The following is a 19,655-nucleotide window of genomic DNA, read 5'->3' as shown; positions in this document are numbered from 1 at the left end:
GCTGTGGGAGTGAGAAGGAGGGTATAATTCGTTCTGCTAGCAGAAACCTACAGAGACCTCATCAAAACCTGGTGTGGGGTGGGATGAGGGTGAGTGGACATTGGAACTCAGCGTTGGAGCAAGAACCAAACTCAAGAGGGTGGCTGAAGGGAGACAACGCCACCTGGGAACGTCATAAACACTAAATGGAAGGGGTGAAAATACATGATTAGCCACAGGAAGAGGTATTAGTCCGGCATGACTGACTAGGGCTGCGTAAGGCATGGGACAGGAAGTGTGACTGGAGGGAGGAAGCCAGAACATGATTTATGAATCAACTGTAGCTTGTTCACCTTGGTTTCACTAATAACAAACCTATAACAGGCTATGTACAAGATCAAAAGAAACCATACTTTCTCCTGAAAAGTAAACATTGCTTTGTTATACATTACCTGAAACATTCCGAAAGCAGAGTTACAGAAATGAATTATCAGACTATAAAATGTTACAACAAATATCCTCAAGCAAGGCCTTCGCCAGCCAAAGCCATGCTGATCTGTTTGTAAAACATTTTCTGAAAGTAATTTTTCTCCAGGTTTATGGTCACATTACTGTCAGTCTCTAATAAAAATGCATGCTTGTATTCTAGCTGCATCACCAGCAGAAAGAGCAGTTATTTATCAACACCTTTTAAAATCCCCTCTTTAAATACCTTACTCAGCCTATGAGGAAAATGCTATACCAATGACAAACAAAATGTTTAGCACAAAAGACAGCAAAATATGAACATGATCACACAAACATACCCACACACAAAGCATCAAAAAAACAACAGGGATCTGTCAAAAAGAATGATACCTTCCTCCTACCTCCAGTCAGGTTGACGGCATTTATTATTTACCGTCATTCCGAAGAGGTTGAAAATAAGCTAATTCATCTTCAGGTCCCAGAACTGATTTGAGCAGTGCATTTATTATAAAAATATTCCTACCACAACTCTCAACAATAGTTGAGAGATCTCAGTACAGTTGAATATAATAGGATTATCCCATGTCTACAGCAGTTGTATAAACCAAACCACCTACTCAATATTTAATATCTTAAAACTCACACTGTGGGCTGACCCTTGCCAATCTTGAAGACTTCCCTCCCTACAATTTGTACACCTGTCAGTTTCTTGATATGAGATTTAATGTTTTATGTCACTTTGTGTTCCTGCTCACAGGTATGGATACTTTAACTATGGTTCCACATCTTGTCTTTCTTTTTACTGTTCTCTATTTCTTACCCTCAAATCTAGTCAGAGAAATTCTCTTCAGTGGACCGTGTTTATAGTGCAGATTTCATATATCATTTCCTACCAATATTCTAGATCCCAGACAAAAACCTAATTATCTGTTCCCCAAAGTGCTACCAATCTAAAGCTTAGATCTGTGACTAAGGTAAAAAAATTTTTTAAATCAAATAACACCATTTATGAGTTAATAAAATATTGTAGGAAACTCAGAATAAAGAGATTTACAGGCCTTGACAGTTGTCCCAAACTGTATTTTAACTCAGGTGGGGATCATAGTAACAGGAAGATTTGGGGCAGGGAAGGGCAGTAAGAAGAAAAAAAGGAGGGTGAGAGGGGAGTGACCCACTTCAGTACCACCACTTCTCCCTTAGAGAGACAGCATCAACATTAAATTCTTACAGCAATTCAATCCAATGCGATCAATATTGGGCACTTCCTATGGGCAAAACACCAAGGAAACTACTTGAACAAGAGATTGGTTTTCCACACTTTGACCTGTAACAACTTAGAATATATCTGTTCAAACACCAAAGAGCTGATTTTTAAAATGTCTTACAATCTTATTTATCACTTTCCTCCATTAAAACATGATCACAGAAAAATGGATGATGACACAAATGGAAGAAAAAAAATTAAGGTAGAGTAGATGAAACCAGGAATATGGCAAATACGTTAAATGCATATCATAAGGCCTTGCACATTTTTTAGAAGGTGCGTCTAAAATTTGACCCCTAAGCTTTTTGGCAGCAAGTGCAGAGAGAGAACATCATTGCCTATACACTTCACCGTCTGGACAATAAGACCTGCGTTCTCTCAGGAGAAACTCAACAATTCTAATACTAGACAGCAATTTGTCCCATGAGTCCTTTTAAAGGACACCTTTTGACTGACCACGTTTCATAGGGCTGTTTCTCAGATGGGACGCCAATGTGGAAAATTCAGTGAAAATATCTGGGTGGGGGCCCAATACTACACAGTCTAAATACACATCTCAGAGAACCGGGGGCTGGTATGTTTTGAAACCCAGGAAAAGTAATACTGTGGTAAGTTAAACAGGATCAAGAAAGAAGTTCTAGAATGTGTCTTATATAATGCTGTTTTATTGTACATTGGTATACAACCTGTAGGTTAGCTCAACGTGTCTATTACATAATGGTTTTAGGGTTCTAATGCTAGATACTCTTGAATAAGCTACATTTCACAGATGAAAACACTGATAATGACAGAAGGAAGTATTAGAGCAAAACTTAATCTATTTTATTATGCCATGCTCACCCATCTAATAAATTTTTATTTCTTTTAAAAAGAAAGTTATTACAACCACTAGGTAAAACTGCCCCTCTACTGACCATCTAAGATCATAAAAGAGAGGATTTTGCAGCCATTAAGAGAACCAATCTAACACTGACAATATTTTATTCAACAGTATACTTACATCACCTGGTAAAATAACAAAGTAATAATTTTAGACACGGAAAGGGCTTTTAAGACCAATTAGACAAGTGCTTTTCTTTCCCTCTTTTTTAAATCATTTTTTTATTGTTCAATTACACTTGACATACAATATTGTATTAGTTCCAGTGATTAGATATTATGTAACATACTAAGTGATCATCCCAATAAATCTCGTACCCATCTTACACCATACAGTTACTGGAATATTATTGACTGTATTCCCTATGCTGTCCTTTACATCCCCATAACTGTTCTGTTACTAAAAATGTATACTCCTTAATCCCTTCACCTTTTTCACCCAACCCCGCAAACCCCTCCCATATGGCAACCATCAAAATGTTCTTTGTATCCATGAGTCTCTTTCTGTTCTGCTTGTTCATTTATCTTGTTTTTTTAGATTCAATTGTTGATATATATTTCTTGCCATTTTATTGTTCATATTTTAGGTTTTCTTTTCTTTTCTTCTTCTTAAAGAAGACCCTTTAACTTTTCATTTAACACTGGTTTGGTGATGATGAACTCCTTTAACTTTTCCTTGTCTGGGAAGCTCTTTATGTGTTCTTCAAGTCTAAACAATAGCTTTGCTGGGTAGAATAATTTTGATTGTAGGTTCTTCCTTTTCAACACATTGAATATTTCATACTGGGCTTGCTGGTGCCCAAGTGAGGCCAAACTGTGAACCAAGGCTGGCTGCTGCTAGAGCCGGGCCTGGGGCCACTTAGTGAGTGGTATGGGGCATGACAAGGCTAGATGTTGCTTGTTTGAGAGATTTTAGAAAAGTCTGAAGCATGAGCCAAGATGGGCTATTCGTATGGAAAAACTACTGGAAACATGTTGGGTGGGCCTGAAAGTTGGTGGGATGGGTTCTCAGGGAATCACCAGCTTAGAGCAAACAGTGATAGCCAGGTAGACGGGGACTCAGACAGAGTGTGCACCTGCCAGCTCTGAGGGGCAAGGGCTCAGAAAATGAACAATGGCCTCTTCCAGCACTCCTGTCTGGGAGAAAGCTGCCCCTCCTGCTCTTACCCTGGTGGTAGACACTTCATTTCTTCCCCATGTGTCCCTGGTGCTTTTTGAGCTGCTAGTCTAGTACTGATGTTCAGAGTGATTCTGAGTAAATCCATGTACAGGCCCTTTAACGTAAACTGCCTGGGACTCTAGAAGGCCTCCATCTCAATCAGCCACAGTCCCTGCTGGTTTTTACAGCTGGAAGTTATGGGGACTTCTCTTCCTGGCACTGGAACCCTGTGCTGGGGAGCCTGTTGTTTGGCTGGAACCCCTTGCTCCTCAAGGAGGATCTCCCCAGCTGAGATATCCCTTCCAATTCTTATTTACCACATGTGGGTGTGGGACAGGCCCATTCCGAATCTTCATCCCTCCTACCAATCTTGATGTGGCTTCTTTATATGCTTAGTTGTAGGCTTTCTGTTCAGCTACATTTCAGGCAGTTCTGAATGACAGTTCTGTACTTTAGTTGTCATTTTAATCAGGCCCCTTTGTTTTCAAAACAGGCCCAAATAAACTGAATGCCTTGGCTAAGTTCACAGAGCTAAGTGGTGGCAGGGCTAGTTTGGAACTTGGGTGTCCCAATTAGACTAACACCAACTAACTTAGACGCTCATTTCTCTTTTATGATGTAAACACATTTTGTTTAAATAGCTATTACATCATCTAATGTTAGCTTCAGATTTTTTACCTTAGTTTCATAGGTATCTCATTCAACAAATACTTTTCTGCCAAGATTCAAATGTTTTCTTAAGCTTAGATTTTGCTGCAAAACAGCGCTGATACTGCAATCAATAGTAAAACCTGAAACAAAACAAAAAATCTAGTACTAATACTTAAGTGTTGGAAGGATGGTAATGTTTAATATTTAAAAGACAAACCTGTCTGGAATTACTTTGAGACCTACCAGAGCATCAATGTCTTTTCTATATTGTAAGTACAATCACCAACATGTAACAGCGGGTCCCCCAAAGTCCCCACAGCCCATGGTTTTGGGGTTAGGGAAAGGAAACAATACAGCTTTTAAGGTACTTTGCATATCTATGGCAGGCTGATACCTAGGGCTCTAACAGGGCTGATGATACTGTTTAAGATACTTTGCATATCAATGATAAAGGGATAGCTGAGCCTTTGGTGAAGGAAAGGAGAGAACCAGAATGAAAGGCAGCAGCCATTTGGCGCACTGGGCCATGCAGTTTGAAAGACTGCAGAGGGACCCTACCAGTCAGCCATGAGGTCTTGTATGTAGGAAGAGAGCCATGATGTAGCAGCTAGGTAGCTTTGTAGTGAAGCTGGTCCAAGGTGAGAAGGAAGAAACAGCTATGCAGTTTGTAGTCAGGATCCAGCCTTGCGGCCTGGGCTAGTAAGAAAGCAGGCATACTGCTGCTTTGACCGTGCCATCTCCCAGCTGACTCGGAAGCCACCACGGACTCCACCTAGCAGACCCAGACTCTGTCTGGACTCTTGGAACTCGGGACATACAGGGAGGACACTCTCTTAGGACTTGTACCCTTCCTGGTCTTCACCATGATCCAGTGTAACACGGCGCATGCTTTCCTGGACTATTATATGGAGGCTGCTGACATCGTACCCAAGATCCTGAAGGAGAGAGCTGACAGATAAGGAATGGGGAGCTATTAGGCTTGGGGTTGGCTTATAGCCTTATGGGGAGCAAGGGAAGTGCTGAGTCTCGTGGGAGAACAGGGCTCTGGGCTGCAGTGCTCTCAGACCCCTCCAGGTGGGAATATTGTAAATAAAAGACCTCTTTTTTTCAACACTAATTGTTGGGTCTTACACCAAGGCGCCACTTGAACGAGCCCCCCTTGGCTCCGTAACAAACATACAACCAATCACTCTTCTCAGGAGAGAGAATAAAATGTGCCAATTACAAACATTAGATAGAATGGTAGGAAAGTGTCAAGAAGAATGTCATGTTTATAAAATTCAAAAGATAAAAACAATTTCTAAATTAAGATTTGGTGATGGGATTTAAAATGGTACATGATTTGTTTCTGAAAGTTTAAAAAGGCACACTCAATACTTAAACTTCTCTGCAAAGTACACTTGATTATTTTTTAAACATAGCTTATGTAGGGATTCAAATGCTATATGGGGTGCTTGAAATAGTATCAGGGAGGTTTTCAAACTAAACAGCAAAAAACTAAAATTAAGAAAGGCGCAGTTAGGCCAGGGCTTTCTGTCAGAGACCATTCACCAGGTACCATAGTCACTCAAAGCTGAGTCCTGGAGTAGTATGCAGAGGCCAGCAGGAGCCACAGATTGCCCTGACAACTGTGCTCACAAGCAGAGATACCGCCACCAAATTGTGACCATGGACACTAGGCCAGCCCTCAGCAAAAGTAATATAACATGTTCCCGCTCTCATGCTATTTTTTAAAAGAGAACCCAAATACACAAAATCAGAAACAAAAGATTCCAAAAGACATGACAGAAAAACAAAGGATCATTAAAGAATACTATGGACAATTATATGCAGACAAATTGGACAACCTAGAAAAAACAGATAAATTTCTAAAAACATACAGCCTTCTGAAACTGAACCAGAAAATCTGATCAGACCTATTACTAACAATGAAATTGAGGCAGTAATCAAAAAACTCCCAACCAACGAAAGCCCTAGACCGGATGGCCTCATGGGTGAACTCCACCAAATGTTCAAAGAAGAATGAACACCCATCCTTCTCAAACTATTTGAAAAAAATTGAAGAAGAGGGATGCTTTCTTCAAACACCTGCCTGGCCCCACTCTGCTGCCCTGGGCCTCTGAGTAAACAAGAGGACCTGCAGATCTGACACTGATCCCAGGCCTGGCTTATTGTCCTTGCCCCATTTTCCCTAATCAACCCCTTCCCCAACCCCCTTACTCCAGCAAAGAAAGTAGCAGGAGGTGGTGCTCCTGTGCTGGGCTGTGACAAAGCAGTGGACTGAAAGCTGATCTGGGAGAAGCAAAGAGCCCTAAGGTGGTGGCCCAGGGCCACTGGTACTCAGTTTTGATGTTTAAAAGGCTCAAGTCCTGTTTATCTTTACAACCATTTCCCCTTGTGAGACATTAAATTGGGGCTTGGGTCCACGAACCATTAAGGGACACAGTGTCATCCCTTCAGAACAAACCCTGCTCATTCCATCTGGGCCCTAGTTGCTGGGCAGAGAGCTCAGGGGCTGCAAGCTGGGAGCGCCTGGGCTCCACCCAGCGCACCTGCCAGACATCAACGTATTCTTTAAAAAGCAATCTTGCTACACTAACAAATAAATTTCAAACTCCGCCCCTCCCAAAACACTGGTGAATGAAAATTGTGTATTTTTCAAAGTTAATAAATTCCTATAAGGAACATTCATAATTTTAGAAAAGGCCAAATATAATTGGGATTATTCAGTTGAGATACTATTAATGAAAAATCATTGCAAGCTGTCAGGTTGCAAACATCACTGGTCTTTTTTCCCCTGCTGGGGTGTGCAATGGCACTGCCCTAGATATAGCATTGGGTGGGCTCTCTGGAAAAAAAGGCTTAGAGTTGATCATTTGAGAAAGGGCAATCAGTTTTGGGTTCCATGAAAATGTTACTCAAAGTTTAGATTTAATAAAAAAAAAAAAAAAAAAAACTGGTCAAGGGTGTTCCTTGTGTTGTTTTGATGGGGGATTCAAATGTTGGAAATTAGTTTCAAGTAACGGCTAATAAGCTTAGTAATCAATGTATGTAAAAAGCTTTGTTTCATGGGCTGAAGGTATGACCTACCTTGACTCCAGGAGAGATACCATAAGCAGTCCCACCTTTGTGCCTCAAGAGGACTGCAAGCAATCAAAATGGTATCTGAGCCATTGTGCTCCAGGGTGAGAAGACCACCCCAGGACACAGAGGAAAGAATGCTGCAACTTTTATCTGATTAACCTTTTCCCTTGAATTCCAAACCCCTTACCTACACGTTTCTTTTCCTTATGAAAAGGGTCCATTTATAATGGAATTTAAGACGGTCAGTTAGGGTACAAACCCGCTGTCTTCTCAGATTGCTGACCATCTGAATAAAGCGCCCCTAAAAATCAAACCCCTGTCTCTGCTTGTTGGGTCTGGTAGGTGACAGGCAGCATGATGTCCACTTTTCTGGTTTCAGTTTTACTGTTTGGTATGTCTTTGACTGTAAAGTTCTACACTTATAAAAGTACAATTTACAAAGTGGAAAAGCCTATCTCTCCAACTACTCTATTAAATCTACCATTTTACATTTTAAGGTGTTAGCCCCTCTTCCCAGGTATTAGTTACATAATACCCTTCCTCATTCTTTTTCAAACATTCTTGAAAGGCGTTTTAAAAATGAATTTAAATATTTTCTGCATCAACCCAACCTCTGAGGCCTTGAGATAGTTGCAGGGGAAAAAATAAAATAAACAGGAAGTGAAAGTGACAAGATAATGGCATTGCTTTCTTTCTGCTTTTCTTTCAAACTGCACAGCTAAAAGATAAAAAATATCTTCTCTTTAACAATCTGAAACTAATCTAATGGCGGGGGGGGGGACGACAAACTACAACTCAGAAACTATGCCATTCGGAACCACACATGTGGAAGGCTTTTTTTAAAAGGCGGCCTTTACTTAGCGGATTGAGGTCGGGCTGCATATCACAGCCCCAGTAACACGCAGCACTGTCCCCTGCTTCCTGTGTCTTTTTCAGTGCGCATCCACTCTCCTCCCTCCTCCGAGCAATGGTCCACGCACTCCGCGGGGCCATTGGGTCAGGCCAACTGTTACCCACAGCACACGCTCATGATTCACCCGGCTCGGCTTTCGGAACAAAACGCTTGTTATTCTTCTCTCCTCGAGGGAGGGGAGGGGCTCTCGGTTCTCAGGATGGAAATGTCACTCCGACAGTGCACACTCGGGCAGTCAGTCCGCTGGGCTTCATCATTAGCCCCCTCGGGCACCGACCACCGAGCCGGGGCTCAGCGGCTCTGAAACTTAACTCGAGGTCAGGAAGCGAAGAAACAGCCTCCCGCGCAATTTTGCCGTTCCCGGGCCGCAGCCCCGGGGTCCCACCACCCCAGCCAGGCCGGCGTGATGGCCCGCGCGCCTCCCTGTCCTGGCCTTTTCCTGCCACCCGCCCCATGTGCGACCCCGACCTTTTGCATCTGTTGACCCAAGACCACTGTCGGGTCCTCCTGCGCGCGGAAACGAAGTCAACTTCCCAGCCGCTAGGCTTCCATTCCACATAAGTGCCCCCCACAAACTTTTCCAGCCGTCGCCCCTGTGCCCAAGGTCCCCGCCCGGGAGCCGGCTGTCTTACCTGGGGCGTCGGCTGCCTCCGCAGGCGCCAGGACCCGGAGCCCCTCAGGAGCATCATCCTGCCAGCGCGGGGCTCCCTCCAAATCCGCGGGCCTTGTCAGCTTGGGGGCTGCACCAGCTCGCCGTGGGCGCCCTGCCTCGTTCCGCCGCGCCCGCCTCCCGCCTCCCGCCCCCCGCCCGGCGCGGGCTGGGCGGGCTGGAGGAGGGTGTGCCCCTCTTCCACTTCTTGTCCGTGCACACACCCAGCGCGAGACTGTTTTCTCTCCTCCGACCGAAAAGAAAAAGAAAGGCGGGGTGAGGGGAGAAAGAGCGCGATAGCGAAGCGCCCTGCGCACCGAAGGTTTCGAGGGCAGCGTGCTGCCCTGCAGCCTCCCGTCCTCCCGCGGGAGCGCCTGCAGAAGTCAGTGACAGACGGCCACCCGCACCTGGCGAGCGGCAGAGCTCTTCGTATTTGCTGGAGCCCGCTGTTAACTTGGTGCTCCCAGAGCGGCCTTTCAGCCCTGGCCACTGAGCTCAGTTGGTTTGAGCGTCCTCCGTCGGGGCCAAATCGAACAATTTGATCTCTCTCTCTCTCTTTCTCAAATCAATAAGTAATTTTAAAAAATTTAATAGAGAAAAAGGGCGGGGCAGCAGAAATCTGTCTGGAAGCTGGGCCCGGGGCTGATCTCTGCTGCTGGTGAGCGCGGGGTCCATCCGACTGCAAGCCCCAGGCCCGTCTCCGCCTGGCCTGAGGTCTGCTACTCACCAGGTGGTGGCCCACTCCGAGCTCTTTGGGACAGTCCCTCAACCTAATTGGCTTCTCTTGGAAGCAAGCTTTAAATTGGTAATGAACTGGAATTTAGTCTTCCCAACACCTGGGAAATGTAATGCTTTGTCTTGGAGACTTTTTTTAAATCCTCACCTTAAGATATGTTTCTATTGATTTTAGAGAGTGGGGGGAGAGAGAAAAAGAGAGAGAGTGACTATAGGGGAGGAAGCTCCAACCAACAGAGCGACTTGGCAAGGGCATCTTGGAAATACTTTGTTTATAAAAACAAATAACCATTTAAGAGCAACCTAATCCAAGCTATCACATAACTTACTTACAGCAAGTTGTCAGGTAAAACACAGGAGGCCTGGTTTCATTTTAATTTCAGATCAACAACTAATAATAATATTTTTCGTGTATCTCCCAAATATTGCATGGGTCACACTTATCCTTTACTAAAAAAAATACGAAATATTTTTAAGATATACTTACACTGAATTATTTATTGTTTATTTGTCATTCAAAGCTGGCAAACACTGCAACAAGTAGCAAATCTCTCCTGATGATAACCTCTTTTCTTTATTGAAAAAAGATGGAGGTTTCTATGACAGCAAAAACTTTGTCAACTCAAAGACAAAGTCACATGTGCTAACTAACATTTGCATTTCAAAATACAATTGCCCTAGGCAGATAGTGACACAGTAATATTAAGTCCACATGGGAAGGTAATTTACCTGAGTACTATCCTTCTATTTTAGCTAGTGCTCCAAATGAAAGAAATGAATTTTATGTTGGCTATTGTGAATAATTCTGCAATGAACAGTGAAAGTACAGATATATTTATGAGATACTGATTTCATTTCCTTTGGATATGTACCCAGTAGTGGGATTGCTGGATCTATGGTAGATCTATTTTTAATTTTTTGAAGAGCCTCCATAGTGTTTTCCATATGGCTGCAATAATTTACATTCCCACTAACAGTGTACAAGGTTCCCTTTTCTCTTAATAGCCAAGATACGGAAACGACCTAAGTGTCCATCAAGAAAAATGGATAAAGAAAATGGATAAAGAAAATAGATATAACCATATATCTATTATGTTATATATTCTCTATTATCATATTACATGCTATTATATATGCATATATGCCATGGAATAATATTCAGCCATAAAAAGGAAATCCTGCCATTTGTGATAACATGGGTGAACCTGGATGTCAGTATGCTAAGTGAAATAAATCAAACAGAGAGAGACAAATACTATGATCTCACTTTTATATGGAACCTAAATAAGTCAAACTCTTAGAACCAGAGAGTAGAGCAGTGGTTGCCAGAGGCTGGGAGGTGAGAAAAATGGGGAAAGTTTGGTCAAAGGATACAAACTTTCAGTTGTAAGATGAATAAATTCTGGGGAATGAATGTAAAGCACTGTGACTATAGTTAATTATACTGTAAAATTAACCCTGGCTGGTTTGGCTCAGTGGATTGAGCGTCGGCCTGCGAGCTAAGTGTCGCTGGTACGATCTTCCAGTCAGGGCACATCAGAGAAGGAAAACTCTGATTCCAAAAAACCTCCGCTGCCTTGAGGCATACCTCTTCATGGGAAAGGCTAAGGGAGTAAACCCTGACAGAAAATCCGGAGCCGGAGTCCCTAAGGCGGTTTGACGTTGTAGTCAACACCGGCAACTCCTGCGGCGCACCTGAAGCCAAGCTGTATTGACTCCGTCTTTCCCTTGGACCCTTCAGCTGCGAAGAGAGGGGGCGTCTGCTGCATGGGCAACAGCAGACCCTCCATATCACCCTGCCCAGGCTCTGTAGCTTCAGCTTCACTGGAGAGGACACTCCAGCGTCATCGCAAGATGTCGATTCAACACGGGAGGAGACAGATACCGTGTCACTCCCGAGTCGGACTGCACAGCCATTCTCGGCGGTGCAGATAGACTCTTAAGAAGCTACACCATCGTCTCTCGAGACGGACGGCTGCCGATGACGACTGTAAAATATATTTAAAATGTGCTGAGAGTATATTTAAACTGTACTTATTACACTCTCTCAAAAAAGCTATGTGAGCTGATAAAAGTGTTAACTTAGTTGTGGTAATTATTCACTATCTAACTATCATATCAAGGTATCAATACACTTTTTATTTGTCAAGTATACTTCAATAGAGCTGAGGGGGCAAGAAAAAAAAAAGAAAGAAAAGCATTTTTTTAGGAAGGAAATGAAGAAGAAGAAGAGAAAATGTCCATTTTGAAGCACAGAATCTACCCCTACAATCACTGTGATACTTTTTTTTGTTTGTTTTGCTACATTCCCTTTAATTGCCTTTTCATAGGACAACAATTTTGTAATACTTTCTATAGAGGGAATAGAAAAGATGACTGTCTTTTCTCCAGAATGTTGATTTGTTTTATGTCATTGATAGTTTAGAAAAGTGTTGTTAAGTTTTATAACTCATTATTGGTAATGTTGTGTCAATTCTGGCAATCGTTCTTAAATTTGGGAAAACTTCCATCAAGTGTTTTTCATATATGAACAATAATATTTGAAAGAAAGCGGAAGGGAGGGAGAAAGAGAGGGAGAGAAACATCAATGTGAATGAGAAACATCGATTAGTTGCCTTCCCTACACACCCCAACCAGGGACCAAACCCGCAACCCAGGCATGTGCCCTGACTGGAAATCAAACCAGCAAACTTTCAGTTTGCGGGGCAATGACCAACAAACTGAGCCACACTGGCCAGGGCAGATGTCATTACTTTTTCACTAGCCACATACTTCTGATAACTTGGCACTGTATGTTACATTCATATTGCAGTACAATCTCTGGCCCTGCACTCTTGGGTGACAACACTGGTAAATTGGTCCAGTAGGTAATAGGAGTATTCTTGGAAGCCATTCCTACGTGGACATGGCTACTAATAATTTGATAATACATGAAAATGATGGTAAGCTTCATAATATACCCCATTAAACTCAAACTAAATGTATTTCTGACTCAACTTCTGCTGGATCTTGAAAATGGCCATGACCACTCAACAAACTGATACATGGGGTGGGTTTGCCAGAGAGGTGGTTGCATAGGAAAGAGAATGTGGTCTTAATTGGTTTCAGTTAAAATATCTTAATTTTAGAAATATTACAAAAACATATCACCAACTGAACACAATGCTAGGAACACCCCTTCCAATTGCCTTGGAAGAGGCTTGTGCAAAGAACCCTGAAGCTTAAGCTAAATCAACTTTGCTGACACATAATTCCCCAATAAATGCTATTATTATTACTCCAAACCTTTCCATTGCACTTAGTACCTGGCTATTTTGTAGCATGTGTCACATTTTGTTTATTGCACTCATGTCTGGCTCTCCAGCTAGATTATAAATGAAGGGCAGGTGCTTGGCTTTATTAATTTTTATGTCAGAGTGCCTAGCATAGTACGTACCTGCTTTAAATTAGAGACTCAGTCAACAATCAGTAAATGAAATTATGCTACCAGAAGGAAGAGATAGTGAAAGAACAACTTAAAGCAGATATGACTGAGAAAGAGTTATCTAAGAGCTCTGGGTACAACAGACAGGAAGGAATATAATGTGCAAAGACCAGAAGTGTTTGTGCCAAGTGCTCTAGGGCAAGCATCAGAGACCTCAGGATTAAAGAGATACACAAAATACATACAGGAAGGGCCTTTAAAACAACTAGTGTGACTCTACTTATATGATGTCCAGCCCTGGCTGGGTAGCTCAGTTGGTTAGAGCATGGTTCTACACACCAAGAGGTTACAGGTTTGCTCCCACTCAGGGTGTATCTGGGAGACAACTGGTCAATGTTTCTCTCTCACATTGATGTGTTTTTCTCTCTCTTTCAATCCCTTCCCTTCTCTCTAAAATTAATAAACATACCCTTGGGTGAGGACTTAAAAAAAAAAAGAAGATGTCCAGAAAAGGCAACTCTATAGAGATGAAAAGTAATTGGTAATTACCTGGGGTTAGAGGTGGAATTGAGTGCGCAACAAATTAGCATGAGGAATCTTTTGGGGGTGATGGAAATGTTCTAAATTGGATTGTGGTGATTGTTGCAGAAGTCTGTAAATTTGCTAAAAATCATTTTAGTATATACTTTAAATAAGTGAAGTTTATGGTGTGTAAATTATACTTCAAGAAAGTTGTTTAAATTTTTTTCCTGAAAAGTGAGAACAGAGATTCAAATGTGCAAAGGCTGTACGTATGTATAATATGTGCACATTACAAATGTACAATATGTAAGTTGTATTTATGAAGTAGCTCATGTTGGTTAATTGTGTCTCACCAACAAGGTTCCCATTAATTGTGGTGAAATTGCTGTGCACCAAAAGACATACATGTGCTGGGCCACTGTGTGGGCAGAGTGTTCCAAGTAAGCCCTTTCCATCTGTGGTGGCCAGAGTTCTCCTGCAGCAGTTTGGAGATCCCCAAGTTACCAGAACTATGTGGCTAGTGAAAAAGAAATGACATTTGAAGTGAATGGACCCAGAAACTATAGTCTGCAGAGTATTCTTCCAAATATTACAACTCATATATGAAAAACACTTAATGGAAGTTTTCTCCAGTTTAAGAACAATCATAATAATTGACATGGCATTACCAATACCAAGTCATAAAGCTTAGAGATACTTTCCTAAACTATCAATGATACAAAACAGATCAATTACTAAAGAAAAGACAATTATCTCTTCTATTTTTTCTGTAGACACTATTACAAAATTATTGTCCTATGAAAAGGCAGTTGAAAGGAGTGTAGCCAAGAAAACTGTCAGTGAGATCCAAGATGGTGGTGAGTAGGTGGAAGCTACACTGACCTCCTCACAGGACCACTACTGGAATTACAACTAAATTATTTTTTTTAATCATGCAGAGTAACCAACTTAAGACTAGCTGTAGAGAAGTATTATAACCAAGGACTTACAGAAGAAACCACTTAACCACATTAAGACTGGTAGGAAGTGCAGAGGCACAAGAGGGCTACCTGGGCTCCCATGGGTGGCAGCTGAAGTTCTGGAGGTATATCTCAGCAGTTGTGTGTGTGTGTGTGGGGGGGGGGGTCCCTCTGAGAAGTATGAGGTCTAAACCCCAAACTGGTCTCCCCAACCTACAGCACCAAAACTGGGAAAGGAACCTGCATTATATCCAGCTGTGAAAAGCAGTGGAATTTCTATCCACTAGGGAGAGACAGCTAGAAACAAAGATACACTCTTAAAGGGCCAACAAATAAAATTTTGTTTTCAGCCATTTACCATGGGCTCTGGCAGAGGGACGGCAGAGCAGACTAGAGCCATGTGAGGAGAGTCTGGGGCTGGTGGGTCTGGGGAGAGAGCTGGAGGGTCAGCCTCCAGGATCCCTGTGCTCAGTCATTCTCCATACTGCAGAGCCCACCTTTCTCAGGCAGAACACTCCCCTCCATGTGGCATTAGCCTGGAGGAAGCAATAGCCACATTTGCAAAACCTCTCTTCCCCCACCCTATGGAGCTTAAACCTGCTGAGAAGTGTAGCTGGAGGCCCGTACAGTGATTAAGCCTAAGAGAAAGCTTGCAGATAAAGGTGGATCTCTGGGTGCTCTAAAACTTTAGCTAGCCTTCTGCCAGGCCTGGTGCTGGCCTTTCAGCATAAATCCAGTCCCAGGAAAGGGAGCTGCAAGCTGTGGATGGCTGATATTTCCAAACAGGTTGACTAGGGCTGGTCACAGACAGCATCTGACATAGCTTTGCACGAGAGTCTTTGCAGATCTACATAACACATAGAAACAACAACAAAAAAGGCAACCAAAGTGGGAAGACAAAGGAACAGGCCCTAAATGAAAGAACAGGCAAATTCTCCAGAAGACGAGCTAAATGAAATGAAGGCAAACAATTTATCAGATATAGAATTCAAAGTAATGATTATAAGGATGCTCAACAGCATAAAAGAAGACACAGAAACCATAAAAGGGACCAGTCAGAAATAAAGAATGCAATATCTGAAATAATACACTGGAAGGAATAAACAGTAGGTTAGATGAAGCAGAGGATCAAATCAGCAATTTGAAAGACCAGATAGAAAAAAAATAAAAAATCAGAGCAGTAGAAAGAAAAAAAGATTTTTAAAAAATGAGGATAGTTTAAGGAACTTTAAAGACAACATGAAGAATAACAACATTCACATCATAGAGACACCAGAAGGAGATGAGAGAGAGCAAGGTATTGAGAACCTATTTGAAGAAATAATGACCAAAAGCTTCCCTAACCTGGTGAAGAAAAAGATACACAAGTCCAGGAAGCTCAGAGAGTTCCAACAAGATGGACCCAAAGAGGCCTGCACTAAAATAAATCGTAATTAAAATGTAAAGCTTAAGGACAAGGAGAGAATCTTAAAAGTCACAAGAGAAAAGCAGTTGTTTACCTAAAAGGAAGCTCCCATATTACTGTCACCTGATTTCTCAACAGAAACATTTAAGGCCAGAAGTGATTGATGTGAAATATTCAAGCTGATGAAAAGAAAGAACCTGTAACAAAGGCTACATTACCCAGCAAGACCATTACTTAAGATAGAAGGAGAAATGAAGAACTTCCCAAACAAGAAAAAGCTAAAAGTGTTTGTTACCACAAAACCAGTACTGTAACACATGTTAAAGGACTTGTTTTAAGAGAAGAAAAAGAGGAAAATAGTTAATATATGGCAATAAGTACATGTCTATCAATAATCACTTTAAATGTAAATGGCTTAAATGCTCCAACGAAAAGACATAGGGTAGCTGAATGGATAAGAAAACAAGACCCATATATATGCTGTCTTCAAGAGACACACCTCAAAACAAAAGATACACACAGACTAAAAGTAAAGGTTGGAAAAAGATATTTCATGCAAATGGAAAGGAGAAAAAAATCTGGGGTAGCAGTATTTATATCTGACAAAATAGACTTTTAAGAGATAAAGAAGGACACTACATGATAAAGAGAACAATCCAACAAGAGGATATAACCCTAGTAAACATTTATGACTCAGTTTAGGAGCACCTAAATATGTGAAGCAATCTTGATGGAAATAAAGGGAGAGGTTGACAGAAATACAGTCATAGTAGGGGAGTTTAACACCCCTTTGACTTCAATGGCTATATCTTCCAGACAGAAAGTCAACAAGGAGATGGAGGCCTTAAATGACGCACTAGCTCATATAGATTTAATTGATATCTTCAGAGCACTTTTTCCCAAAGTAGCAGATTATACATTCTTTTCATGTGCACATGGAACATTTTCTAGGATAGACTGCATGTTAGGAAACAAAACAAGTCTTAAAAAATTTAAGAAGATTGAAATCACATCAAGCATTTTCTCTGACCACATGCTATGAAACTAGAAATCAATCACAAGAAGAACACTGAAAAACATGCAAAGACATGGAAGCTAAATCATATGTAATGAAACAATGAATGATCAACGACGAGATCAAGGAAAAAATCAGAAGATTCCTTGAAACAAATGAAAATGAGGACAAAACAGTCCAAAATGTATGGGACACTGGGAAAGCAATTCTAAAAGGAAAGCTCAAACAATCTAACTGACACTTAAAGGAACTTGAAAAAGAACAACAAACAAAGCCCAAAGTAAGTAGAAGGAAGGAAATAATAAAGATCAGAGTAGAAGTAAATTAAATAGAGTCTAAAAAATGATACAAAACAATGAATCCTCCCTGACTTGTGTGGCTCAATGGGTTGGGCACTGTCTTGCAGACCAAAAGGTTCAATTCCCAGCTGGGGCATGTGTCTGGGTTGTTGGCCAGGTCCCCAGTTGAGGGTATGAGAGAAACAGCTGATCAATGTTCCTCTCCCTCTCTGTCTCCCTCCCATCCCCTCTAATTAAAAATAAATAAATAAAATCTTAAAAAAGAATAAATTAATCCAATAGCTGATCCTTTGAAGAGATAAACAGGATAGACAAACCTTTAACCAGACTTACCAAGATAAAAAGAGAGAGGGGCCAAGTAAATAAAATCAGAAACGAAAGAGGATAAATAACAACTGACACCAAAGAAATACAAAGGATTGTAAGAAAACATTATGATTAACTATATGCCAACAAACTGGACAAAATGGATAAATTCCTAGAAACATACAATATTCCAAAACTAATCAGGGAGAATCAGAGAATCTGAACAGCTAGTGAAATTGAAGCAGTAATCAAAAACTCCCCAAAACAACAAAAATGCCCTGGACTGCATGCCTTCATTCCAAAAAGAATGAACACCTCTTCTCAGACTGTTCCAAAAACTTTAGAAAGAGGAAAGACTCCCAAGTTTATTTTATGAGGCCAGCATTATTCTAATTCTAAAACCAGATAAACACACTAAAAAGAAAGAAAATTATAGGCCAATATCCTTGATGAACATAGATACTAAAATCCTCAAAAAAACATTAGCAAACCAAGCACAGAAATACATCAAAAAGATTGTATACCATGTTCAAGTGGGATTTATTTCAGGGATGCAAGGCTGGTATAATACTTGCAAATTAATAAATGTGATACACTACATAAACAAAATGATGGATAAAAACCACATGATCATATCAAGAGATGCAGAAAAAGCATTTAATAAAATCCAACACCCATTTATGATGAAAATGCTCAGCAAAGTGGGACTACAAGGAACATACTTAAATGTAGTAAAAGCCATGTATGATAAACTCACTGCCATCATTATACTCAATGGGCAAAAACTACAACTATCCCCCTTGAGATCAGGAACAATATAGAAATGTCCATTTTAACCTCTTTTATTGAACATAGTACTAGAAGTCCTAGCCACAGCAATTAGACAAGAAGAAATAAAAGGCATCCAAATTGGGAAGAAGTAAACTGTCATTATTTGGAGATGACATGATTTTATACATAGAGAACCCTAATGAATCCACCAAAAAATACTCGTCGGCAGCCGTCTGTCTCGAGAGACGATGGTGTAGCTTCTTAAGAGTCCATCTGCACCGCCGAGAATGGCTGTGCAGTCCGACTTGGGAGTGACATGGTATCTGTCTCCTCCCGTGTTGAATCGACATCTTGCGATGACGCTGAAGCTACAGAGCCTGGGCAGGGTAATATGGAGGGTCTGCTGTTGCCCATGCAGCAGACCCCCCCTCTCTTCGCAGCTGAAGGGTCCAAGGGAAAGACGGAGTCGATATAGCTTGGGTTCAGGTGCGCCGCAGGAGTTGCCGGTGTTGACCACAACATCAAACCGCCTTAGGGACTCCGGCTCCGGATTTTCTGTCGGGGTTTACTCCTTTAGCCTTTCCCCTGAAGAGGTACGCCGCAAGGCAGCGGAGGTTTTTTGGAGTCAGAGTTTTCCTTCTCTGATGTACCCTGACTGGAAGATCGAACCAGCAACACTTAGCTCGCAGGCCAACGCTCAATCCACTGAGCTAAACCAGCCAGGGCTAAACATGAATATATATATGTATATATATATATATATATACATATATATATCTTTAGTGAGAAATCTTTTTTTAAATCCTTCATCAACCTATTGTTAATTACTCAATGATAATATAGTATTTGTTTTTTAAAAAACATACACTCAAAATGCTTTAAGAAGCAAATGAGCTGAGAAATTAACGTGTTTTTTAAGACTCCAAGCAGAGAGAATAGCTAAGACTATTTGATTAAAGAGGGAGAAAGAGCTTCAATTTTAATAAGTACAGAAGATTTGCATTTAGTTGAAATAGAGAACAAAATCCACACTGTGAACTTATGAGCTTTATTCTGATGCCACATCATTTGTCTGTCCCATGAAAGGAATAGACTCTAAGTCTGATTTTCTGAGAACTGGCATAAAATGGAACTCAGAAGTTTTGCATGATCACACTGCTAAGCAAGACCTAC

General features: G+C 41.3%; 1 protein-coding gene across 2 annotated transcripts in view; it reads right to left on the bottom strand.

The window, feature by feature from the left end:
- MCUB (mitochondrial calcium uniporter dominant negative subunit beta) overlaps positions 1-9,362 on the bottom strand; it is a 90,060-nt gene extending 80,698 nt beyond the window's left edge. The window contains exon 1 of one of the 2 annotated variants that reach the window (XM_090266408.1): positions 9,030-9,362. In XM_090266408.1, the coding sequence (XP_090122534.1) occupies positions 9,030-9,086 (57 nt within the window). In that variant the 5' untranslated portion in view covers positions 9,087-9,362. The remainder of the gene's footprint in view (positions 1-9,029) is intronic. The other variant, XM_090266407.1, reaches the window with a different exon arrangement.
- Positions 9,363-19,655: the final 10,293 nt, after the last annotated feature.

The sequence above is a fragment of the Furipterus horrens genome, unplaced genomic scaffold (genome assembly GCF_987537825.1).
Source record: "Furipterus horrens unplaced genomic scaffold, mFurHor1.1.pri manual_scaffold_2, whole genome shotgun sequence".
Lineage (NCBI taxonomy): Eukaryota > Metazoa > Chordata > Mammalia > Chiroptera > Furipteridae > Furipterus > Furipterus horrens.
This window is presented reverse-complemented; position numbering and strand designations above follow the sequence as displayed.